General features: G+C 42.9%; 2 protein-coding genes and 1 pseudogene across 3 annotated transcripts in view; all 3 read right to left on the bottom strand.

The window, feature by feature from the left end:
* The window catches only part of LOC309564412 (uncharacterized protein), a 1,531,146-nt gene that overhangs the window by 1,447,990 nt on the left and 55,837 nt on the right, over positions 1-27,319 (bottom strand).
* Positions 1-27,319, bottom strand: part of LOC309563432 (uncharacterized protein) — a gene marked incomplete at both ends in the record, with an annotated part of 92,770 nt that overhangs the window by 54,427 nt on the left and 11,024 nt on the right. The window contains 7 exon segments of the mRNA XM_082267827.1: positions 8,345-8,437; positions 9,107-9,110; positions 18,920-19,061; positions 19,248-19,589; positions 19,673-19,732; positions 19,790-19,910; positions 19,912-20,984. Of these exon segments, the coding sequence (XP_082123953.1) occupies positions 8,345-8,437; positions 9,107-9,110; positions 18,920-19,061; positions 19,248-19,589; positions 19,673-19,732; positions 19,790-19,910; positions 19,912-20,984 (1,835 nt within the window).
* On the bottom strand, positions 530-25,701 carry LOC309563433 (annotated as a pseudogene). The gene is made up of 3 exons (XR_014226222.1): positions 25,609-25,701; positions 7,371-7,482; positions 530-1,833 (listed from the first exon to the last, which is right to left on the bottom strand). The product of XR_014226222.1 is annotated as an uncharacterized misc_RNA (transcript).

The raw sequence follows: 27,319 nt of genomic DNA, 5'->3' as shown, positions 1-27,319 counted from the left end.
GCCCATGAGCAGGATAACCAAGAGGACAGTGATTATATCAGGATCTGGATCACCTGCTGGTGGCACTGTGCTTCCCAGAGTGGAAGGTTGTAGTTCTGAAGTCCACCAGCAGTTGTCTCCCAGCAGATCCCAGTAATCAGTTTCCACCTGTGCCCATGAGCAGGATAACCAAGAGGACAGTGATTATATCAGGATCTGGATCACCTGCTGGTGGCACTGTGCTTCCCAGAGTTGAAGGTTGTAGTTCTGGAGTCCACCAGAAAGTATCCCCCAGCAGATCCCAGTAATCAGTTTCCACCTGTGCCCATGAGCAGGATAACCAAGATGGCGGTGATGGTATCAGGACCTGGATCACCTGCTGGTGGCACTGTGCGAGCTGCATGGTGCGGTCCACGTGAGTGCGGGACCGAGTCAGCACTGTATATTTGGAGGAACATACTACTATATTGTAACCCCTACAGACCCAAAACCAGCACATCACACCAAAAATAAATTATATTTTTTCCACACTTTAAACAGAAAAATATTATTACCCTGTGTGAACTTTCTGGTGTGCAAGAGGTGGACTGAAACATTTTCCGCACACTTAAGATGAATAAGGACGCTCGCCCGTGTGACGTCTCTGATGTCTAACCAGGTCTCCTTTCTGAGCGAAAGATTTCCCACACTCTGAACAGGAGAAAGGACGTTCACTGGTGTGGCTTCGCTGGTGTCGATAAAGGGAATCCTTACGACAGAAACATTTGCCGCACTCTGCGCACGAGAAAGGACGCTCTCCAGTGTGAATTCTCTGGTGTATAAGAAGATCTATTTTGCGATAGAAACATTTTTGGCACTCTGAACACGAGAAAGGGCGCTCGCCCGTGTGAATTATCTGGTGTTTTAGAAGGTTTCCTTTCATAATGAACGATTTCCCGCACTCGGGACATGAGAAAGGACGTTCGCCTGTATGAATACCCTGGTGTTGAAGGAGTATTTGTTTCGTAGAGAAACATTTCCCGCACACTTCACATGAATAAGGCCGCTCACCCAGGTGACTTTTCTGGTGTTTTACAAGGTCTCCTTTTCCAATGAAACATTTCCCGCACTCTGAACAGGAATAGGGACGCTCACCTGTGTGACTTCTCTGATGAGTAATAAGGTCTCCTTTGTGAATGAAACATTTCCCGCACTCTGAACATGAGAAAGAACGTTCACCAGTGTGAACTCTCTGGTGTTTAGTTAGGTGTCCTTTTGTAATGTAACTTTTCCCGCACTCTGAACAGGAAAACGGGCGCTCGCCTGTGTGATTTCTCTGGTGGATGAGGAGGTCTGCTTTCTGAATGAAGCCCTTACCACATTCTAAACATGAGTAAGGGCGCTCGCCCGTGTGAATCCTCTGGTGTCTAATGAAAGTTACTTTTTCGGTAAAACTTTTCCCACACTCTGAACATGAGAAAGGACGCTTATTGTTGTGACTTTTCTGGTGTTTGAGAAACTCGGTGTTGTTTTTGAAAGACTTCCCACACGCTGTGCATGACAATGAATGTTCTCCTCTGTGAGCGCCTTCATGGCTTACAGAAGATCCCTCAAGATTAGATGGACCTGTTGATGGACCTGTACTGTGAGATCCCAGAGGGATATCTGGAGGAACTTTATGCGATTGGTCAGAAGATTTTACGGGATTAGAAGTTTCCATAGATCCATCCATATGGTAAGGTCTCTGATGTGTACTTTGAGTAATGGGATTTAGTCCTGAAGAATATTGGGCAATACCATTATCTTCTGCATTACAATACGGAGATACAAAAACAGCTCCCCCGGAGATTTTGCTGTTCTTAACGTACAGTCCATCTGTTGGAAAATATACATTTTTTAACACAATGTATTTTTTATTTCTTTCATTTAGTCATATACACTATAAGTTTCAAAAGTATTGGGACGCCTGCCTTTACCCACACATGAACTTTAATGGCATCCCAGCCTTATTCCGTAGGGTTCAATATTGAGTTGGCCCACCCTTTTCAGCTATAGCAGCTTCAGCTCTTCTGGGAAGGCCGTCCACATGGTTTAGGAGTGTGTCTATGGGAAGGTTTGACCATTCTTCCAGAGGTGCATTTGTGAGGTCAGGCACTGATGTGGGACTAGAAGGCCTGGCTCACAGTCTCTGCTTGAATTCATCCCAAAGGTGTTCTATCGGATTAAGGTCAGGCTTGTCAAGTTTCTTGCCAGTGGGAAAGAAAAATGGGAAGTCAGCAGCACTGCAGGGGTGGGGGGCCTGGGCAGCAGGGGTAAACATGTTGTGCACAAGGAGGGTGAATGGTGTGGCGAGAGGGAAATTACTGGAACTTTTCCCCTGTAAGGTAGAGCCCTGTGCGGGCCTGTTTTCTTAAACCCGCCCGCACCCGCTGAATGTATGACCAGGACCGCCCGCACCTTATGTGTTCCACACCCGCCCGCACCCGCAATGTTTGTGTCCACTCCCGCGAACTTTATCTCAGTGCTGGCCCTTCTCTGCAGTCAAAGCCCTTATCTTATAATGCTGTATAATGATGCTGAAAAGAGGTCTAAAGCCTCGTATACACGCGTCGAAAATTGGCAGGGAATTTTAGTCCGACGACCGATCTGCCGATTTTCGGCTTGTTAGTATGATGCTTTCGACAACCAACTCCGACTTTTCGCCCGAAAAAAATCTGGTGTGCAGACTATAACATTTTTGTTGGCCGTCAACACAACGGCCGATTTTCGTGCAGTCAGTACAGATTTCCACAGGGAAAAATCTGATGAGCAAGTCTGGGCATGCTCAGTGAAGAAAGAACACAAAGAAAGCAACCCAACACATGACATCACTTCTGAAGTAGAATTTAGTTGGGCGAGAAAATTTGTGTGCAGTCTAGGCACATTCCAACCAACAAAACACAACTCTGGACAAAAGACGGACGATCGGTCGGCCGATAATCGTTGCGTGTGTACGGGGCTTTAGAGTTAAGCCCCGTACACACGTGTCGAAAATTGGCAGGGAATTTTCGTCCGACGACCGATCTGCTGATTTTCGGCTTGTTAGTATGATGCTTCCAACAACCAACTCCGACTTTTCGGCCGAAAAAAATCTGGTGTGCAGACTATAAAATTTTTGTTGGCCGTCAACACAACGGCCGATTTTTGTGCAGTCAGTACAGATTTCGACAGGGAAAAATCTGATGAGCATGTCTGGGCATGCTCAGTGAAGAAAGAACACAAAGAAAGCAACCCAACACATGACATCACTTCTGAAGTAGAATTTTGTTGGGCGAGAAAATTCGTGTGCAGTCTAGGCACATTCCAACCAACAAAACACAACTCTGGACAAAAGGCGGACGATCGGTAGGCCGATAATCGTTGCATGTGTACGGGGTTTTAGAGGCTCATCATGCTCTCCCTGCAGCTATGGTTCCTCCTTCTCCTTCCCCAGCCAATAACCACATCATACAACGTTGCCTGATACAGTGCCAGACCAAACCATTACACACATGCTCTCCCCACAGCTATGGTTCCTTCCTTCCCCAGCCAATAACCTCATACAACGCCTGATACAGTGCCAGACCAAACCATTACACAGAAAAAGGAGGGGAGCAAAGAAGAAAAGTCTTCCCAGACCTCGCTCCGCCAGCTCTCGATACTCTTCTCGGGGTATGGTACACTGACAGTCATGTACTATACCCCGAGAAGAGTAACGAGAGCTGGCGGAGCGAGGTCAGGGAAGACTTTTCTTCTTTGCCCCCCTCCTTTTCCTGTGTAATGGTTTGGTCTGGCACTGTATCAGCATTGGTTATTGTCTGCGCTGTGGAAGGACGGAACCAAAGCTGCGGGGAGAGCGTGCACAAGTACAGTGAGTCTTTACATCACAGAGTTCCCCGCGGGTCTACTGCCCGCACCCGCCCACAGCAATGGGAAAACCGCCCACACCCGCGAGATTTGCAGAGGGTCCCGCGGGAGCCCGCACCCAATGCAGCCCTCTACTGTAAGGCTCTCTGCAGCGGCTGAAAGTGGACAGGAGGGAGAGAAGAAGCCAGGTTTCAGCTGCTGCAGAGAGGGCCATACAGGAGATCAGTTCCAGTAATTGCCCCCGCCCCTGCTTTGCGGATTACTTTCCCTGCCAACATTTGATTCACCCAGCTGCCTGGGCCCCGCACAAGAGGACCGGTTGTACCCCCTTGTCCATGACCCTTGCTATAGCTTCTTGTCTCTAAGTCTAACTCCAGACAGTGACAAAGTCCTTTTATAGAACTGTCCAGTATTAACTAAAAACAAAAGGACATAACCTAAAAACAATATACCACAAAAGAACGTATCAAAAGGGCAAGAACCTCGCTTGGACTAATTGCAAAATGAGTTCTCTATAAGCCTAACTCCAGTTTTCCAAAATCATCTTCCATGACAGCACATAAGAGGATGAGCAAGAATTAACCACTTAAGCCCCGGAAGATTTTTCCCCCTTCCTGACCAGGGCCTATTTTGCGATTCGGCACTGCGTGACTTTAACGGACAATTGCGCGGTCGTGCAGTCTGTACCTAAACGAATTTGGCATCCTTTTTTTCCCACAAACAGAGCTTTCTTTTGGTGGTATTTGATCACCTGTGCGATTTTTTGATCATGCGCTATAAACAAAAAAAGAGAGACAATTTTGCAAAAATAACAATATTTTTTACATTTTTTTATATGAAATTCCCCCCCAAAAAAATGTAAAAAATCAACATTTTTTAACATTTTCAGCCAATTTTTTTTTGCTACATATGTTTGGTAAAAAAAAAAACAAAAAAACGCAAAAAGCGTATTTTGATAGGTTTGCGCAAAAGTTATCGCGTTTACTAACAAAGGGAAAGATTTTTGTTGTTTTTTTTTTAACGCGTAATGGCGGCGATCTGCAATTTTTTTTTTGCGGTAATGCGACATTGCGGTGGACAGATCGGACCCTTGACTGACATTTTTGACACTTTTGGGCTTACCAGTGACATTACTACAGTAATCAGTGCTATACATATGTACTGTTACTGCAAAATTACACTGGCAGTGAAGGGGTTAACTTTTTATAGAGGGAGGGGTTATGTGTGTCCCTAGGGGCGTGATTCTAACTGTGATTGGCTGTGGCTTGAGGTGTAGGAACAGTGATCAACGGTCCTAAATAGTAGAACCGTATGATCACTGTTCCTACACAGGGGAGAATGACAGGCAGGCTTGTTTACATCAGCCGCCTGCCTTTCTCCCTCTCCACCCGACGATCGCGAGTGACCGGCGGACAACGGGTCCGCCAATCACACGCGCGGGGGGGACCGTGACCGCGCGGGAGCGCTCCTCCGGCGGCGCGCGCTCGCTCCCTAGACCCTCACAGGCTAGTGACGTAGCCCTACGTCGCTCTGCCTGTGAGGGGCTGACCACCGATGTAAATAGTCGTGCGGCGGTCGGCAAGTGGTTAACAAGGTTAGAGAGGGACATGGCACAAGGAGTTCTCCTCTAATGGGGCTATCCATAAGTTTTACAGACATGAAGGCTCCAGGTATATGAACCTCTGGAATGAGTGGCGTGACAAGGTCAAGAGACCCAACTACAGAAAAAGGTTTACACTATATTGAAAAAGGTTTTCCACGCAACAACCCTTAGACTAACTTCAAACAAAGTTACACAGGTCTGACGGTATAAGGAAGTACAACGTATTTATTGCAATAGCCAGCCCTTGGCCAATGAAATACATACAGATGAGAGCCCTGGGCTGAGTCACCTTCCACCAGGTTCCAAGAGATGCATTTGGTCTGGATGGAAGAAACACAAACACTGACCAAATTGTAGAATGACTTCCTTTTAAAGCTTGTACTACTAATGCGTTCCAGGTCCTGTTGTAAGAGACGCCTATGTCTTATGTGCTGTCTTGGAGGGCAATTTAAGAAACATACTTACAAGCCAGAAAATGATACAAAATGCCTAAAAAACATTGGGTAACAGAATGTGTGCATTGATGACATTGCTGTGGTGATAAAAAATGGAGATGGACCTCCACCTCGATTTTCTGAACTAGGACAACACATTAAAGAACACAGATTGACCTGTCTTATGGTGTACAGTATCTCCTCCCCACTGGTTGATAACATGACAATATATTGAGGAATGGAGATGGACCTTTCATATGGTGTACAGTATCTTCACCTCATTTGTTGGGAACATGACATTATATTGAAGAATGGAGATGGACCTTTCATATGGTGTACAGTATCTTCACCTCATTTGTTGGGAACATGACATTATATTGAAGAATGGAGATGGACCTTTCATATGGTGTACAGTATCTTCACCTCATTTGTTGGGAACATGACATTATATTGAAGAATGGAGATGGACCTTTCATATGGTGTACAGTATCTCCTCCTCATTTGTTGGGAACATGACGTTATATTGAGGAATAGAGATGGACCTTTCATATGGTGTACAGTATCTCCTCCTCATTTGTTGGGAACATGACGTTATATTGAGGAAAGTAGATGGATCTTTCATATGGTGTACAGTATCTCCTCCTCATTTGTTGGGAACATGACGTTATATTGAGGAATAGAGATGGACCTTTCATATGGTGTACAGTACCGCCTCCTCATTTGTTGGGAACATGACGTTATATTGAGGAAAGTAGATGGATCTTTCATATGGTGTACAGTATCTCCTCCTCATTTGTTGGGAACATGACGTTATATTGAGGAATGGAGATGGACCTTTCATATGGTGTACAGTACCACCTCCTCATTTGTTGGGAACATGACGTTATATTGAGGAATAGAGAAGGACCTTTCATATGGTGTACAGTACCGCCTCCTCATTTGTTGGGAACACGACGTTATATTGAGGAAAGAAGATGGATCTTTCATATGGTGTACAGTATCTCCTCCTCATTTGTTGGGAACATGACGTTATATTGAGGAATGGAGATGGACCTTTCATATGGTGTACAGTATCTCCTCCTCATTTGTTGGGAACATGACGTTATATTGAGGAATGGAGATGGACCTTTCATATGGTGTACAGCAGGGATCCTCAAACTACGGCCCTCCAGCTGTTGTGGAACTACACATCCCATGAGGCATTGAAAAACTCTGACATTCACAGACATGCCTAGGCATGATGGGAATTGTAGTTCCTGAACAACTGGAGGGCCATAGTTTGAAGACCCCTGGTGTACAGTATCTCCTCCTCATTTGTTTGTGAACACTGGCTAGCGATGGTATTACAACGATTACATTCTTCTAGGGAGGACTACATTTTTTTAAAGCAAACTTGATGCATGTGTCTTTTTTGAACCCATGTAACAGTGCTTCATTCTCAAGTAAAATAAAAATGTAAATTGTTTCTGCACTTAGCATTTGTTACTTACTCGTGTCTATATGCAGAGAAGATTCCGTCTCCATAGACTGCTGATCTCCACTCACCAACATCTCCTCCTCTTCCTCTTTAATCTCAACTTTGATGTCTTTCAGTTTTTCACCCTAAACCCCAAAGATGACAGAATACTTGTATTAAAAAAAAAAAAAAAAGAGAGAGATTTATAAGAATGTCCTTTCATAGCTTATAGTTGCTCAGTCCCAACTACCTGATCATCATGGTAAGGGATAGCGTGATCTTCCTGTGTGGAGTCTCTGGAATACAGAGAGCCATCCTCCGGAGATTGCTGCTCTTCTTTCGCAAATGTTTCTTCTTCTTTTTTAACCTCAACTTTGATGTCCATCAATTTTTCACCCTAAACCCCATAGATAATAGAACAAATGAACATGAGATTACATAGAGCAATGTAATTTTATAGTTTAGAATATACTGTAGTTATTTTGCTCTGCTCCGTTTACCTGATGATGGTGAGGGATGGTGTAATCTTCTTGTGTGTAATACAAGGAACTCAGAGGACCACCCTCCTCCATAGTCTCCCGATTGTCCATCACAAATGACTCTTCTTTTTTAACTTCAATTTTGATGTCTTTCAGTTCTTCCTCCTAAACCCCCAAAATGACAAAATATATAAAAAAAAAATAATTAAGGAGAAGAGATTCTTTTTCAAGAATGTTGTCTTTTAGCTAAGAATGATTTTCAAGTTCTATTGCTCAATCCCATCTACCTGCTCATGATAACGAATGTTTTGATCTTCCTGTGTGGAATCCAGAGAAAGCAGAGGAACATCTTGCTGCATAGATTGAAATCCCCTCACAAATGACTCTTCTTCTTCTTTTTTAACTTCAACTTTGATGTCTTTCAGTTCTTCACCCTAAGCCCCAAAGATGACCAAATACTTTTGTAAAATGGAGTAAGAGATTACTTGCCTAGAATACATTTTAGGTCTACCTGCTCAGTCCCACCTACCTGATGATGGTGAGGGATGGTGTGATCTTCCTGTGTGGAATCCCGGGAATACAGAGGTCGGGGACATCTCTCTGGTGGGTTCCCATTACTGGATCCATCTGTAGGAAACACACACACTGACTGAATACATTGTTTCTATTGGCACTTTTCCACTGCATGGAACCGGACGGTTCGGCTCGCTTTTGTGCTTTTCCACTGCTGGTACCGCATGGTACGGTGTAGGAACGGTTCGGTACGGTACGGCAGCACTTTTCCACTGCATGGAACCGAACGGTACGGCTCTCAAAAACAGTACCTACTCGATTGTGGTTCCAAGAGGTACCATACCCGGTACCATATCCCACAATCCTTTGCATGCAGTCACTACTAGCTACTGATTGGTCAGAGAATCCCACCCACCCCGTTGTTATCCCACCCACTTAACTTTAGTACTACTTTAGTGGAAAAGCAAAACATACCGTACTGAACCGTTCCAACACCGTACCATGCGGTACCAGCAGTGGAAAAGCAAACCGGGCCAAGCAGGGCCGAGTAGAGCCGAGCCGGAACTTGCAGTGGAAAAGTGCCATTAGTGTTTATCAGATGATGGGGGATCTAGGTGGACCCTCCGTACTGCTCTCTCCTTTACAATAAAGTCTCCTCTTACCCGGTGATGTGAGGGGCGGCTGATTCTCCATCATGACGTGCAATGAGATACTGTGATGGGTCTGTGAAGACGGCTGCTATGTGATAATGGGTCATCTATTTTCTTCACTACTTTACAATCCTGTGTAACAAGACAAAAGTAACAATTATCACTACATACTTCTGATGAATCGATCATGCCTAAATTAATTTCGAGTTGGGCTTGGCAAATAGGACAACATTTTAGATGCCGGATCTGAACCCCAATAATTATTGGTACTCTTACTCGCCAATAAAAAAACTGGTATTGGTGCAACCCTAGCTTGAAGCAAAACATTAAAAATGCAAAACTCCATTAAAAAATACGTCTCTGGGTTACCCTTAACCTGTCTGTGAAGTGGCGCACCTGAGCGATGTGTACAACCTACTACAGCAACACGGACATTTAGAGCTCACGCACACCGAGTGTAAGAATTTCTCCTCTGAAAACCATTTACTACGGGCAGGAAAAATCTGCTTTAAAAAACGTACCTAAAGCCATGCACTGCACACACGTTTAGGTGCATCAGTCGTTTATGGATTCCATCGGCCAGAATATTCATTTATTCTGCCCATTGCAGTGAATGAAAGCTCAAGTGCCTAATAGATGCATTCAGATGCGTTTAGGCACGTCAAGCGTTTTTATCTGCCCAAAAGCTCCTCTCCGGTGATGGCGTTTTTTTCAGCCTGTAAAGATTTACGTGTGCATGGACACATACGCTAACAGAGTTGCCTAAACAGGCATTAAAAAAAAAAAAAAAAGTTAAACGCCTGTAAAAAAACGTTTTTTAAGCCCTGTAAGCCCATACAACAAAAAAAAACGGGTGTTTAAATTATCTGTAAAATTACAACTCCCCATAGAAAAAACAGCTGGAGATTCCACTTATCCATACAAGACTACTATCCTAAATGAGGATCTGGATTGGATAGGGCCTGATTTTCTATAACTTAACAAAAGAAAGAAAGGCCATTCTATTCCAGACCCTTTGAGTCTGCTATGTATTTAAAAAAGTAACCCCATGCAGGTTCTGGATGGACAGTTGTATAAATGGCTCTATATTAAGGATGTATCTGGTCTATAAACCAGAGGCTCTTGATGGACAGTTGGATAAATGGCTCTATATTTAGGATGTATCTGATCGATAAACCAGAGGCTCTGGATGGACAGTTGGATAAATGGTTCTATATTTAGGATGTATCTGGTCTATAAACCAGAGGCTCTGGATGGACAGTTGGATAAATGGTTCTATATTTAAGATGAATCTGGTCTATAAACCAGAGGCTCTGGATGGACAGTTGGATAAATGGCTCTATATTAAGGATGTATCTGGTCTATAAACCAGAGGCTCTGGATGGACAGTTGGATAAATGGTTCCATATTTAGGATGTATCTGGTCTATAAACCAGAGGCTCTGGATGGACAGTTGGATAAATGGCTCTATATTAAGGATGTATCTGGTCTATAAACCAGAGGCCCTGGATGGACATATGGATAAAAGGCTCTATATTAAGGATGTATCTGGTCTATAAACCAGAGGCTCTGGATGGACAGTTGGATAAATGGTTCCATATTTAGGATGTATCTGGTCTATAAACCAGATGCTCTGGATGGACAGTTGGATAAATGGTTCTATATTCAGGATGTATACATTCTATAAACCAGAGGCTCTGGATAGACAGTTGGATAAATGGTTCTATATTTAAGATGAATCTGGTCTATAAACCAGAGGCTCTGGATGGACAGTTGGATAAATGGTTCTATATTTAGGATGTATCTGGTCTATAAACCAGAGGCTCTGGATGGACAGTTGGATAAATGGCTCTATATTTAGGATGTATCTGGTCTATAAACCAGAGGCTCTGTATGGACAGTTGGATAAATGGCTCTATATTTAGGATGTATCTGGTCTATAAACCAGAGGCTCTTGATGGACAGTTGGATAAAGGGTTCTATATTTAGGATGTATCCGGTCTATAAACCAGAGGCTCTGGTTTATAGGGCGGACATGACGGGGGGGATACTGGGTGTAAATATAATAATATCCTATTACCTCCCTTGTTCCCGTTGCCAGCAATGTCTCCTCTCTACTTTTTGTTAACACACCTTTAACCAGGAACTTCCTATTTATATCTGACATCGCTTCCTGTTTGGAACCCCATATGACTTCCTGTCTGCGTCTCACATGACTTCCTTTTTGTTTGCGTTCCACCGACAATAAGTGAGATCACCTCTTTGTGGCGAAGATTAAAAACTGCAGCCTGTGTTGTTTTTCGTACTTTGATCGTTGCATTCTTAATTTTTGATGCATAGATTATGCATATTTCAGGTTAAGCAATAAAAACATACTTAAAAAAATAAATAAATATGTGAAAATAAGTGCCTCAAAAACATTTATTAAAAACTGAGATACAGTGTTATAGAAAAAGTAAAATACGTCAAGTAAAAAAAATATATACATGATATACACAGTACTGTACGCAGAAAAGTCTTAAGCGCTGAAGACAGTTCCAAGAGTTAGGTTGTTACGTTGCGTCACTTGGTGTTTCAATCAAAAAGTGAATTTTTAGCATCTTAACTTTCGTTTTGGAATTAATTTAAAACTTTTTTTAAAGTCAATGTGTCAATAGACCACTTTTAAGGTAAAAATGTGAGATCTTGGTAGTCGTAGAGTCACAGGTGGTCCTCTTACATTTCTTCCAGGAAGACATTTATCAGCAGAAAGATCTCCTCAGTAGGTACCCATCGGCGGGCTTCCATTCTATTGCATCTGCACTCCACAAAACCAACCTTTGAAGATAATCTTCTGCTTACCCAGCTCTGTAGCTGGCCACTGAGAGCTGTGAGATATTGACTGGAACACTGGAATAAATGTTCAGTAGTCCATCCCTAACTGCACCGCTATATTAGGTTTTCCGCGCACATAGGTCTGTTACACCTGGTCACTCCATTCCTATATTGACTATATTGAATATGCCTGTCCATCACCTGACCTTGTGCTGCAGGGTTAGCTTTCATTGCCTCTGATACCAGTTTCTCGTTATCAGACTCTTCAGTGAAATCATTCATCTTAAAGATTTGGTGATCTTTTTTACTTCCCTTGCCAAACTCTTTGAGGGCCTAGGAGAGCTTGGAATGATGACACCACCCAGATCAAATATCAATGAGAACAAGATCCCTCCTGCATAGTCTATGAGGTTGTAATAATTGGCACGTAGTCTGGACACATAAATCTTTATTCGTTGATTTAAATTGTTGGGAAATATGAGGAGAACTTACAAATTCATATTTTTATTAATTTAGATTAGATGTTCAGTCACCGTTCTGCCTCCTCTGTCCTCCCTGTCCATGTTCCTCACCATTCTATCTCCTCTATCTTCCCTGTCCATGATTCGTCACCATTCTACTTCCTCTATTCTCCCTATGCATGATCAGTCACCAGTCTACCTCCTCTATCATCCCTATCCATGCTCTGCCACCAGTCTGCCTTATCTATCCTCCCTATCCATGATCAGTCACCATTCTACCTCCTCTTTCCCCCCTGTCCATGATTCGTCACCATTCTACTTCCTCTATTCTCCCTATGCATGATCAGTCACCAGTCTACCTCCTCTATCATCCCTATCCATGCTCTGCCACCAGTCTACCTTATCTATCCTCCCTATCCATGATCAGTCACCATTCTACCTCCTCTTTCCCCCCTGTCCATGTTCAGTCACCATTCTACCTCCTCTATCCTCCCTGCCCATGTTCAGTCACCATTCTTCCACCTTCATCCTCCCTGTCCATGTTCAGTCACCATTCCTCCACCTTTATCCCCCCTGTCCATGATTAGTCACCATTATACCTCCTCTATCCTTTCTACCCAAGTTCAGTCACCATGCTATCTCCCCTATCCCCCTGTCCATGTTCAGTCCCAGTTTACCTCCTGTATCCATGTTCAGTCACCATTCTATCTCCTCTGCTCCCCCCCCCCCCCCGTCCCCGTCCCCTGTCCATGATCAGTCACCATTCTATCTCCTCTATCCTCCCAGTCCATGTTCAGTCTCCATTCTACCTCCTCTATCCTCCCCTGTCCATGTTCAGTCACTGGTCTACCTCCTCTATCCTCCCCTGTCCATGTTCAGTCACCATTCTACCTCCTCTATCCTCCCTGCCCATGTTCAGTCACCATTCTTCCACCTTTATCCTCCCTGTCCATGTTCAGTCACCATTCCTCCACCTTTATCCTCCCTGTCCATGATTAGTCACCATTATACCTCCTCTATCCTTTCTACCCAAGTTCAGTCACCATGCTATCTCCCCTATCCCCCTGTCCATGTTCAGTCCCAGTCTACCTCCTGTATCCATGTTCAGTCACCATTCTATCTCCTCTGCCCCCCTGTCCCCCCCCCCCGTCCATGATTAGTCACCATTCTATCTCCTCTATCCTCCCAGTCCATGTTCAGTATCCATTCTACCTCCTCTATCCTCCCCTGTGCATGTTCTGTCACCATTCTACCGCCTCTATCCTCCCTGTCCATGTTCAGTCACCATTCTACCTCCTCTATTTTCCCCTGTACATGTTCAGTCACTGATCTACCTCCTCTATCCTCCCCTGCCCATGTTCAGTCACCGGTATACCTCCTCTATCCTCCCTGCCAATGATGTCACCATTCTACCTCCTCTATCCCTTTGTCCATGTCCACTCACCATCCTACCTACTATATCCCACCCTCCATGTTCAGTCACCATCCTCCTCTATCCCACTGTCAAATGTTCAGTCACCGATCTACCTCCTCTATCCTCCCTGACAATGATGTCACCATTCTACCTCCTCTATCCTCCCTGCCAATGTTCAGTCACCATTCTTTCTCCTCTCTTCCACTTTCCCTGTTCGGTTCCTCCTCTCTTCCGTCCATTAATGGTCAGTTACTATTCCGCCTCCTATATTCCACTCTTCCCTATTGTCAAGTTTAGTAAGATGACACAGATGACCATATAATAGGTATCTAGCTACGCCTCGCCATTTCCTCTGTGTTGCATTACAAATGTGAAGGTGTAAAAGTGATGAAACACTGCGTGGTGAACTCTCTGCTAATCCCTCTGTTTGTGTCTGTGTCAGATCTAATTACTATTTAGCTCTAAACTATAGATCACTAAACCGAGAGACCCAGGGATTGTGCAATATGTAGTTTCTTCACAGGAAGTGTCAGTTCTTAGACTTTAGACAGAGGTCATGCATTAACCTGTGCAGTGCCATGCTACATGCGTTATGTTTAAACGCAAACAGAAACTTCTTACACAGGAATGTGAAGATTTAATCTACTACAAGCTGTGCGTACAGGGCAACAAGTAACACCATAAAACTGCCTGATCAATGCAGGTCATTTGCTTGTGAAAAATACGAGGTGCAGGTAGGAAGGTTTGTAAGGTCTTTTAGGGTGCAATTTCATAAGATTTTGGTGTGAAGCCATTGGGAGAGAATCGATACTTCACAGATCATAGAGTGGAGATTTACTTGTGCAATGTTATTTTTGTATGGACTAAACATGAACTGTACAGCCATGACCAAAAGTTTGGAGAATGACACCATCCTTTATTTTCACAAAGTCTGCTGCTTCAATGTTGTCAGATGTTACTAAGGGATTCTGAAGTAAAATTACGAGCGTTTCATAAGTGTCAAAGGCTTTTATCGACAATTACATAAAATTTATGCATAGAGTCAATATTTACAGAGTTGATCCTTCTTTTTTCAAGACCTCCGAAATTCACTCTGGCATGCGGTCATTCAACCTGCCAGTCAGAGGTGGTGATCTAGGTTGTCTAACACTGCACCCACCGCTTTACCCCCACAGTAGTAATTCTTTAATCTATATTAGGAGAAAAGTAAAAACATGCAAATAGGGGGGCGCATTTACACAACTAAAATAACAATTAGCTACCAGTTAGCGGTCTCTGCAGCAGTGTTAATTTTGGCAGCAAATTTCAATTTAGTTTTAGTCTTAGTCTTAGGACTAAAATGGCATTTTAGTTTTAGTCCTATTTTAGTCTTCTGCAAGTGTTTTAGTTTTAGTCGTATTTAGTCGACTAAAACTCCAGTATATTTTAGTCGACTAAAACGCCCTACATTTTAGTCGACTAAAACTAATTTTAGTCATCTATAATCAAATGGGTGTAGTTCAATTGTAATTTGTAATGCATTATTTAAGCATTTCTCTACAATTTCCAAACTCATTATATACTACTGCTGGTCCTGGAGTGAAAAATCTAATATGTTATTATTTATGCTTTGAGCATGCACCAGTGTTCATTTTTGGCAGCAAATTTCGATCTAGTTTTAGTTATAGTCTTTTGACTAAAATGCCATTTTAGTTTTAGTCGTATTTTAGTCATCTGAATTGTGTTAGTCGACGAAAACGTTTTAGTCGGTTTTAGTCGACGAAATTAACACTGCTCTGCAGCACGGGACCATAGCATTTCAGATCTATAATACCTCGTTTCCACTGAGCAGATCAGTTCGGTACGGTACGCTATTTTCAGTGTTTTCATTATGAAAGTGGCCCATACATCCGAACCAAAAAGCACCATTCCTGGTCCTCCTTCAGATGTAGAGCCATAGGAAATGGTGCGGTATGGTTAGGGCAGAGCTACTGGCGTCACACGATACATTCCACTGATTGGCGGACAGGAAAACGTCAATGCTCAGGTCAAACGAAAGTGCAAAACAAACACCACGTTTGGTGTAAACCCCAAATGGCCCCTGTCGGTCCGACTTGCAGTGGAAACGCTCACCTGAATTGGCCAGACCATTCTAACCCTTCCAAACTGTACCGACCCGAACCGTTCCACTCCGTGGAAACGAGGCAATAGTGTCTCAATAAATGCACCCGACTCCCTCTGTCTATCCAATAGTTTGTATCCTACCGAACCCATACCTCATGTTTAAGAGGAGATTGCCACACCTCCCAGAACCGTATTTGTAACTAGTTGAACTGGGGCCAGCCCAGGAACATCAAGCCATGCTTCCCATATACGTTCAAATTTCTGTACACTTCTCCTATGTTTGTAGGCAAGATTTTCCCTTAATAATACCGCATTTACTTCCTTTACCCATTCTGCATGCGTGGGGGCTATAGACGATACTCCCCGGCTGTTAATAATAAATTGATACAACTATACATGCTACATCAGACATATCTGGCTCCATGCTATGAATCGTATACCTACCCCCAGTTGCACTAGATATGATTGTGCATGAGCCAACTTCACACGTTATATGGCTGTGTCCTGTGATTGCCAGATATTGGGATGGGGTAATTAACTTGCTCTCCACTGTTCTCTCGATGCCGGTACCAAAGACTCCACGGGTATGCCTTCTTGGGGTTCTAGATGAGGAACAGTGGCAGAGATATGATAGGACCATGTTGACGGAGACTTTATTCTTGGCACGGAAAATTATAGCAATCAAATGGATTCAGCCGGCTCCACCCTCTGTTGCCACTTGGATGAAGATGGTTAAAAATATACTACCTTTAGGAACAAATTGTATACGAACATAGGGGTTGCTCCGGGAAATATAATAAAATCGGGGATAAATGGTGTGCCTCTCCACTTACCATCTACCGTGATTAAAAAGGAGCTTGGAAGTGTACTGGTTTATATTTAGAGAAATCTCTCGGTTATTTTGTATTCTCACAAGTACCCAAAATGTCTAGTAGAAATTGCATCCAGTACAATGATCCGTAAGACAAACTATATGTAAAGACAATTTTACATGTATTGTGCCTTTTTGCGCCCACGTTGAGCATAATGTTGTACGTGACTACTGTGTTACTCAATAAAACGAGTTAAAAAAAAATTTAAAATGTTGATGTTTTGTTCCCCAAGCCACTTAGTTATCACTTTTGAATAAATAAAAGTATATATAGTAAATAAAGGAGTGTGTCTATGGGAATGTTTGACCATTCTTCTAGAAGTGCATTTGTGAGGTCAGGCACTGATGTTTGATGGGAAGGCCTGGCTCGCAGTCTCCTCTCCAATTTATCCCAAAGCTGTTCTGTCGGGTTGAGGTCAGGATGTGCAGGCCAGTCAAGTTCCTCCACCCCAAACTCGCTCATCCGTGTCTTTATGGACCTTGTTTTGTGCACTGGTCCAAATCATTTGCTGGAGAGGGGATTATGGTGTGGGGTTGTTTTTCAGGGGTTGGGCTTGGCCCCTTAGTTCCAGTGAAGGGAACTCTTAAGGCGTCAGCATACCAAGACATTTTGGACAATTTCATGCTCCCAACTTTGAGGGAACAGTTTGGGGATGGCCCCTTCCTGTTCCAACATGACTGCGCACCAGTGCACAAAGCAAGGTCCATAAAGACATGAATGAGTGAGTTTCGGGTGAAGGAACTTGACTGGCCTGCGCCTCAACCCGATATAATGCCTTTGGGATGAATTGGATCGGAAACTAATCCAATATCGACTTCACAAATGCGCTTCTGGAAGAACGGTCAAACATTCCCATAGACACACTCCTAAACCTTGTGGACAGCCTTCCCAGAAGAGTTGAAGCTGTTATAGCTGCAAAGGGTGGGCCAACTCAATATTGACCCCTACGGACTAAGACTGGGATGCCATTAAAAGGAGAAGCTCTCGTTTGCTCCCTCCCCAATCCACTGCCACATTTGGCAACTTTCAGGGGGGAGAGGGGTAGCTCCTACTTCTAGGGAAGATCGCCGCAATCCTTGTGTGGCGATCTATGAAATTTCTGGTCCCTTCTTCTGAAGGCCAGTCAGGTTCCTCAAAACTTGCTCATCCATGTCTTTATGGACCTTTCTTTGTGCACTGGTCCAAATCATTTGGTAGAGGGGGGATTATGGTGTGGGGTTGTTTTTCAGGGGTTGGGCTTGGCTCCTTAGTTCCAGTGAAGGGAACTCTTAAGGCGTCAGCATACCAAGACATTTTGCTGATGGCCCCTTCCTGTTCCAACATGACTGTGCACCAGTGCACAAAGCAAGGTCCATAAAGACAAGGATGAGTGAGTTTAGGGTGGAGGAACTTGACTGGCCTGCACCTCAACCTGATAAACACCTTTGGGATGAATTGGATCAGAAACGAATCCAATATCGACCTCTCAAATGCGCTTCTGGAAGAATGGTCAAACATTCCCATAGACACACTCCTAAACCTTGTGGACAGCCTTCCCAGAAGAGTTGAAGCTGTTATAGCTGCAAAGGGTGGGCCAACTCAATATTGAACCCTACGGAGTAAGACTGGGATGCCATTAAAGTTCATGTGCGGGTAACGGCAGGTGTCCCAATACTTTTGGTAATAGTGCATCTAAGGGTCATTTATGAGAGCCAGTGACTCTGATACCAGATTGGATTTCCTCTGCATGGACCAGATTCATTTTGTATGTTTTTTTTTTTTCTACTATTCTTTTTTTTTTTTTCTTAATTGTTGAGAGCCAATGACTCTGATACTAGATTGAACCCTACAGACTAAGACTGGGATGCCATTAAAGTTCATGTGCGTGTAACGGCAGGTGTCCCAATACTTGTGGTTATATAGTGTATATATCCCATAGTGGGTGGACTCTAGAACTTTCCTACAGACTAAATAATATACTTTGTACACGGATTTGGGTTATTCTCACCAAAGAAATGCAGCAGAATAAATTTTGGGTTCAATTTTATGAAAAAAGTTTATTTGCAAAATTTTATAAACAGGAATGAAGAAAAACATTTTTTTTCAAAATTTTCGGTCTTTTTTTCATTTATTTAGCAAAGAATAAAAAACTCAGCGGGGATTAAATATTTCCAAAAGAAAGCATATTTGTGTGAGAAAAATTATCATTTTGATTGGGTACAGCGTTGCAGGACTGAGTAATTGTCATTCAAAGTGTGACAGCTGAAAATTGGCCTGGGCAGGAAGGGGTTCACTCACTTGTGTGACTTCTCCCGTGTACAATAAGTCATTTTACGGGTGAAACATTTCCCGCACTCTGTACAGGAATACCGACGCTCACTCACGTGAATTCTCTGGTGTGTAATAAGGCCTCCTTTCCAACTAAAAGATTTCCCGCACTCTGAACACGAAAAGGAAAGCTCACCCGTGTGAATTCTCTGGTAATGATGATGGTTTATTTTATCAATGAAACCTTTCCCACACTCTGAACATGAAGAGGGAAGCTCACCCATGTGAATTCACTGGCAATGATGAAGGTTTCTTTTATCAATGAAAGATTTCCCGCACTCTGTTCATGAATACGGACGCTCATTCACGTGAATTCTCTGGTGTGTAATAAGGCCTCCATTCCAACTGAAAGATTTCCCGAACTCTGAACACGAAAAGGAAAGCTCACCCGTGTGAATTCTCTGGTAATGATGATGGTTTATTTTATCAATGAAACCTTTCCCACACCCTGAACATGAAAAAGGATGCTCACCCACGTGAATTCTCTGGTAATGATGAAGGCTTCTTTTATCAATGAAACTTTTCCCGCACTCTGTACATGAATATGGAAGCTCACTCACGTGAATTCTCTGGCCTTTAACAAGGCGTTTCTTCAGACTCCAAGGTTTCCCACACTCTAAACATGAATAGGAATTCTCACCTGTGCAAGTTCATCGGGGAATATTAATCCTTCTTGTGTCCTTAAAACATTTCCCGCACTCTAAACATAAATAGGAAGCTCACCCGTGGGAATTCTCTGGTGATGTAGAAGGTTTCTTTTCTCAATGAAGCTTTTCCCGCACTCTAAACATGAATAAGGATGCTCACCCGTGTGTTTTTTTTTTTGATGTTTAAGAAGGCCTGCTTTCAAAGTGAAAGATTTCCCGCACACTAAACAAGAATAGGGACGCTCACCTGTGTGACTTCCCTGGTGTAGAAGAAGCCTTCCTTTCCAAATGAAACATTTCCCGCACTCTGCGCATTAAATAAGGACGCTCCCCTGTATGAATTTTTTGGTGATTAACAAGACTTGGTTTCTTGGCAAAACATTTCCCGCACTCCAAACATGAGTAAGGACGCTCACCCGTGTGAGTTCTCTGGTGTTTAAGGAGGGCTGCCTTAGAAATGAACGATTTCCCGCACTCTGAACAAGAAAAGGGACGCTCACCCGTGTGAATTTTCAGGTGTGTAACAAGTGTTTCCTTCTGAGTGTAACATTTTCCGCACTCTGAACATGCATAGGGACGATCACCCTTGTGAATCCTCTGGTGCTTTTGAAGTTTACCTTTCTCTGCAAAACATTTCCCGCACTCTGAACAGGAATAAGGACGCTCACCAGTGTGAGTCCTTTGGTGTATGAGTAGTTCTCTTTTCCGTATGAAACATTTCCCGCATTCTGAACATGAGTGTGGACGCTCACCAGTGTGGCTTCTCTGGTGAATAATAAGGTGTCCTTTCAGAACGAAACATTTCCCGCACTCTGAACATGAATAAGGACGTTCACCTGTGTGATATTTCTGGTGCATACGTAGTTTCCTTTTTTCAGTGAAACATTTCCCGCACTCTGAACAAGAAAAAGGACTTTCACCTGTGTGAATTCTCTGATGTGCATTAAGTTCTCTTTTGTAAGTGAAACACTTCCCGCACTCTGAACATGAATAAGGACGCTCACCTGTGTGACCTCTCTGGTGTGTAACAAGGCCTGTTTTCCGAGTGAAACATTTCCCGCACTCTGCACATGAAAAGGGACGCTCACCCGTGTGAACTGTCTGGTGATGATGAAGGTTTCTTTTATCAATGAAACCTTTCCCGCACTCTAAACATGAATAGGGACGCTCTCCTGTATGTTTTTTCTGGTGATCAAGAAGGTATCTTTTCTGAGTGAAAGCCTTTCCGCACTCTGAGCAAGGGAAAGGACACTCTCCTGTGTGAATTCGCTGATGTTTAAGAAGGCTTTTTTTCATGGTGAAAGATTTCCCGCACTCTAAACAAGAATAGGGCCGTTCACCCGTGTGACTTCTCTGGTGTATAAGGAGGTCTGAGTTCTGAATGAAACCTTTCCCGCAATCTAAACATAAGAAAGGACGCTTGCCTGTGTGAATTCTTCGGTGTTTAGTGAGATGCGCTTTCTCTGCAAAACATTTCCCGCACTCTGAACATGGGAAAGAACACTCACTCTTTTGACTTGTCTGGGGTCGAAGAAGTTTTTCATTTTTTTTGGAAGATTTCCCACGCCTCGAAAAAAAGGATTCCTTGGGATTAGGTGGGTCTGTTGTGGTGTCTGTACTGCGAGACCTCAGGTGGATATCTGGATGAACGGTATGTGATTTGTTAGAAGGTTCCTCAGGATTAGAGGGATCCATGGATCTCCTCCAAGGGGAAGGTCTGGGACGTGTTTTGGGATTTACTCCTGGAGAACATTCTTCGATGGTATTACCATCTGCTTTATATTCTGGTGAGAAGTTATCCAAGACATAGTGTCCACCTGTTGGAAAACAATTTTTAAGTGTTAGAAGTATTCCTCGTGGCCTTCATCCAGAAGTCATACATCTTGACATGGCCTTCAACAGTTCTTCATAGCTATGGCATGGAATCGGAATGGATTGCAGTCATAACATACAGTGCATCCAGAAAGTATTTACAGCACTTTTTCCACATTTTGTTACGTTACAGCCTGATTCCAAAATGGATTAAATTCATTATTTTCCTCAAAATTCTCCAAACAATCCCCCATAATGACAACGTGAAAGAAGTTTGTTTGAAATATTTGCAAATTTATTAAAAATAAAATCCCATGTACATAAGTATCACAGCCTTGGCTCAATATTTTGGTGAAGCACTTTTGGCACCAATTACAGCCTCAAGTCTTTTCGAGTATGAAGCTACAAGCTTGGCACATTTATTTTTGGGCAGTTCCTCCATTCTTTTCAGGACCGCTCAAGCTCCATCAGGTTGGATGGGGAGCCGTTTTCAGATCTCTCCAGAGATGTTCAAGTCTGGGCCCTAGCTGGGCCACTCAAGGACATTCACAGAGTTGTCCCGTAGCCACACCTTTGTTATCTTGACTGTGTGCTTAGGGTCATTTTCTTGTTGCAAGATGAACCTTCGCTCAAGTCTGAGGTCCAGAGCGATCTGGAGCAGGGTCTGATCAAGGATGTCTCTGTACTTTGCTGCATTCATCTTTCCTTCAATCCTGACTAGTCTCCCACTTCCTGCCACTAAAAAACTTTCCCACAGCATGATGCTGCCACCACCATGCTTCACTGTAGGGATGGTATTGGTCAGGTGATGAGCAGTGCCTGGTTTCCTCCAGACATAATGCTTGCCATTCAGGCCAGAGTTCGATCTTTGTTTCATCAGACCAGAGAATTTTGTTTCTCATGGTCTGAGAGTCCTTCAGGTGCCTTTTGGCAAACTCAAGGTGGGCTGTCATGTGCCTTTTACTTAGGATTGGCTTCCGTCTGGCCACTCTACCACACAGGCCTGATCGGTGGAGTGCTGCAGAGATGGTTGTTCTTCTGGAAGGTTCTCCTCTCTCCACAGAGAAGCGCTGGATCTCCGTCAGAGTGACCATCGGGTTCTTGGTCACCTCCCTGACTAAGGCCCTTCTCCCCCGATCGCTCAGTTTGGCCGCCGGACGCTCTAGGAAGAGTCCTGGTGGTTCCAAACATTTCCATTTACAGATGATGGAGGCCGCTGTGCTCATTGGGATCTCCAATGCTGCAGAAATGTTTCTGTACCCTTCCCCAGATCTGTGCCTCCATACAATCCTGTCTCGGAGGTCTACAGACAATTCCTTGGACCTCATGGCTTGGTTTGTGCTCCGACATGCAATGATAACTGTGGGACCTTATATAGACAGGTGTATGCCTTTCCAAATCATGTCCAATCAACTGAATTTACCACAGGTGGACTCCAATCAAGTTGTAGAAACATCTCAAGGATAATATCTCAATGATATTTTTAATAAATTTGCAAAGATTTCAAATCAAGCATCTTTGACGTTGTCATTATGGGGTTTTGTTTGTAGAATTTTGATGAAAATAATACATTTAATCCATTTTGGAATAAGGCTGTAACATAAAAAAATGTGGAAAAAGTGCAGCGCTGTGAATACTTTCCAGGTGCACTGTATAAATATAAATACAAGCCATATCAAGGATATACTTTAATACATATAAACCATACATTAGAACAGTGTTGGTACATTGATGACATTTTTAACGGGGAAACTGGAAATGGACCTTCCTCCACCTCATTTCTTGGAAACATGACAACATACTGAAGAACAGAGATATAAACCTTTCATATGAAGTACTGCAGTGATGGACAATATTGGTTTACCATCTACTGCATGTCTCTTCAACCTAAAGCTGACTGAACTGCTCTGATCGTTGGTTTACCATCTACTGCATGTCTCTTCAACCTAAAGCTGAGGGAATTGGTCTGATGGCTGGTTTACCATCTACTGCATGTCTCTTCAACCTAAAGCTGAGGGAATTGGTCTGATGACTGGTTTACCATCTACTGCATGGGTCTTCAACCTAAAGCTGAGGGAATTGGTCTGATGACTGGTTTACCATCTACTGCATGTCTCTTCAACCTAAAGCTGAGGGAATTGGTCTGATGACTGGTTTACCATCTACTGCATGGGTCTTCAACCTAAAGCTGAGGGAATTGGTCTGATGGCTGGTTTACCATCTACCACATGTCTCTTCAACCTAAAGTTGAGGGAATTGGTTTACCATCTACTGCATGTCTCTTCAACCAAAAGCTGGGGAATTGGTCTGATGGCTGGTTTACCATCTACCCGTCTCTTCAACATAAAGCTGAGGGAATTGCTCTGATGGTTGGTTTACCATCTACTGCATGGGTCTTCAACCTAAAGTTGAGGGAATTGGTTTACCATCTACTGCATGTCTCTTCAACCAAAAGCTAGGGGAATTGGTCTGATGGCTGGTTTACCATCTACCACGTCTCTTCAACATAAAGCAGAGGGAATTGCTCTAATGGTTGGTTTACCATCTACTGCATGTCTCTTCAACCTAAAGCTGAGGGAATTGGTCTGATCGTTGGTTTACCATCTACTGCATGTCTCTTCAACGTAAAGCAAAGGGAATTGCTCTGATTGTTGGTTTACCCTCTACTGCATGTCTCGTCAACCTAAATCAGATGGAATTGCTCTGATCGTTGGTTTACCATCTACTGCATGTCTCTTCAACCAAAAGCTGGGGGAATTGCTCTGATCGTTGGTTTACCATCTACTGCATGTCTCATCAACGTAAAGCAGAGAGCTGCTCTGATTGTTGGTTTACCATCTACTGCATGTCTCTTCAATGTAAAGCAAAGGGAATTGCTCTGATTGTTGGTTTACCCTCTACTGCATGTCTCGTCAACCTAAATCAGATGGAATTGCTCTGATCGTTGGTTTACCATCTACTGCATGTCTCTTCAACCAAAAGCTGGGGGAATTGCTCTGATCGTTGGTTTACCATCTACTGCATGTCTCATCAACGTAAAGCAGAGAGCTGCTCTGATTGTTGGTTTACCATCTACTGCATGTCTCTTCAACCTAAAGCTGAGGGAATTGGTCTGATCGTTGGTTTACCATCTACTGCATTTCTCGTCAATGTAAATCAGAGGGAATAGCTTTGATTGTTGGTTTATCATCTACAGGATGTCTCTTCAATGTAAAGCAGATGGACTTGGTCTGAATCATTGGTTTACTATCTACTGCATTTTTCATCAACGTAAAGCAGAGAGCTGCTCTGATCAATGGTTTACCATCTACTGCATGTCTAGACTCTTATAATGTGGAGTCTATTGATCTGGTTAGCAAGCATTTTGTATAATCCACGGTGGAGGTGCACTCGGGTGAAGTTTTATACAGTATTCCATTCTTTCATTTGGACACCTAACAAGAGACTTTTTGCTTATTATGAATATTGAAACTTTTTTTGAGCATCACATGAACTGTTTGCACATTGATTTGATACTTGTTTTACTTCTTGATTATTTAGCGTGGCAACGTATGTTGTATATAGTGGTGTTAATACAATAATAACATTTTTCTAGGGAGTACTAGATTTTTGAAGGCATAAAGTGATGCCCATATAACAGTGCAAACATATACTTCATTCTCATGAAAAAATGAAAATGTGAATAATTTCTGGCTTTAGTGTGTATTACTTACCTGTGTCTATAAGTAGAGAAGATTCCCCCAGTTCACTTTTCATAATCATCTCCCCCTCCTCCATAGACTGCTGATCTCCACTCACCAACGTCTCTTCTTCTTCTTCTTTGATCACAATTTTGATTTCTTGTAGTTCTTCACCCTAAACCCCAAAAGATGAAAGTTGTCATTTATATAAAAAAAAAAAAAAACACGAGATTCAATTGAGAAATGTCATCTTATAGCTTAGAATAATTTTTGAGTCCCATCTACCTGATCATGGTGCATGATGGTGTGATCTTTTCTTGTGGAGTTCAAAGAATAGAGAGCACCATCTTCCTCCTTAAATTGCTGATTTCCCCAGACTAATGACTCCTCGTCTTCTTTTTTTAATTCAACTTTGATAACCTTCAATTCTCCATCCTAAACCCCAAAGATAACAAAATACATTTGTAAGGGTTTACTTGCCCAGAAGGTTTCTTCGATGGACATGCTCAGTCCCACCTACCTGATGATGGTGATGGATGGTGTGATCTTCCTGTGTGGAATCCCGGGAATACAGAGGACGGGGACATCTCTCTGGTGGGTTCCCATTACTGGATCCATCTGTAGGAAACACACACACTGACTGAATACATTGTTTCTATGTGTTTATCAGATGATGGGGGATCTAGGTGGATCCTCCGTACTGCTCTCTCCTTTACAATAAAGTCTCCTCTTACCCGGTGATGTGAGCGGCTGATTCTCCATCATGAAATACAGTGATGTGGAGGCACTGTGATGGGTGATGTCCTGTGAAGACGGCTGCTGGATGATAATGGATCACCAAATATTTTCTTCACTACTTTATAATCCTGTGTAAAGAGAGAAAGTAACAATTATCACTACAGACCTCCCAGAATCCTCCTCACCCCTCCAGTAAAGTCTGTGTCTTAGTTGTTGAGATTTCCTATTACTTTTGTCCATGTGAGAGTTGTCAGAAAGGACAGTTGTGAGGGGAAATCAGCCCAATGGGGACACAAATAAATAATAATCTGAAACAGATTTCTTACTAATCCTTTCTTCATTTGAACAAATTTAGAATAGAAGTATTACCTGATAAATATCAAACTGGAGAGGATACAATTTTACTAAATAGTACTGACCATGTATGGAGGATATGTGGACATGACATTGTTCTATGTGCACAGTGCCTGGGAATGTCTATATTGTCAGCCCCGTCCTATAAATATTACTGAACTGGCTCTGGATGGATGGTTGGATAAATTGCTCTATAGTTAGGATGTATCTGGTCTATAAACCAGAGGTTCTGTGTGGACAGTTGGATAAATGGCTCTATATTTAGGATGTATCTGGTCTATAAACCAGAGGCTCTGGATGGACAGTTGGATAAATGGCTCTATATTTAGGATGTATCTGGTCTATAAACCAGAGGTTCTGTGTGGACAGTTGGATAAATGGCTCTATATTTAGGATGTATCTGGTCTATAAACCAGAGGCTCTGGATGGACAGTTGGATAAAAGGCTCTATATTTAGGATGTATCTGGTCTATAAACCAGAGGCTCTGGATGGACAGTTGGATAAACGGCTCTATATTTAGGATGTATCTGTGTACATATTTAAATCCTCTATATATACGTTTATCAGTATCTGTTGGGGATCAAAGACGTCACAGTGACTATGGAGGAAGAGGACGGGGGCGTTTACTGGGTGTAAATATAAAATAATATCTTATTACCTCCTTCGTTCCCAGTTCCAGCAATGTCTCCTCTTCACTTCCTGTTAACCCACCTTTAACCTGGAACTTCCTATTTATATCTGACATCACTTCCTGTCGGCATCTCAAATGACTTCCTGGCTGTGCGTTCCACTGACAATAAATGAAATCCCCTCTTTGTGGCGAATATAAAAACTGCAGCCTGCGTTGTTTTTCACACTTTCATCATTGCATTCTTCGTTTTGGCTGCAAAGATTATGCAAGTTCAAAGTCAAACAATGAAAACTTACAATGAAATGTATTTGTTTTTGTAGTATAGTTAATAAAATGTGAAATTAGAGCATTAAAACATATATTAAACTTTAGGATACAGTGTTATGTTAGAAATAAAGTACACCAAGTAAAAAATAAAAATAATATACACAGTGCTGTGCGAAAAATGTCTCGGCTCTGGCACTGAGGATATTTCTGAGAAACTCCTAAGTGCGCCAGATTGTATGC

This window comes from Pelophylax lessonae (assembly GCF_965119305.1).
Source record: "Pelophylax lessonae genome assembly, chromosome: 9".
Lineage (NCBI taxonomy): Eukaryota > Metazoa > Chordata > Amphibia > Anura > Ranidae > Pelophylax > Pelophylax lessonae.
The sequence above is the reverse complement of the archived record's forward strand: the minus strand, read 5'-3'. Positions and strand labels throughout refer to the sequence as shown.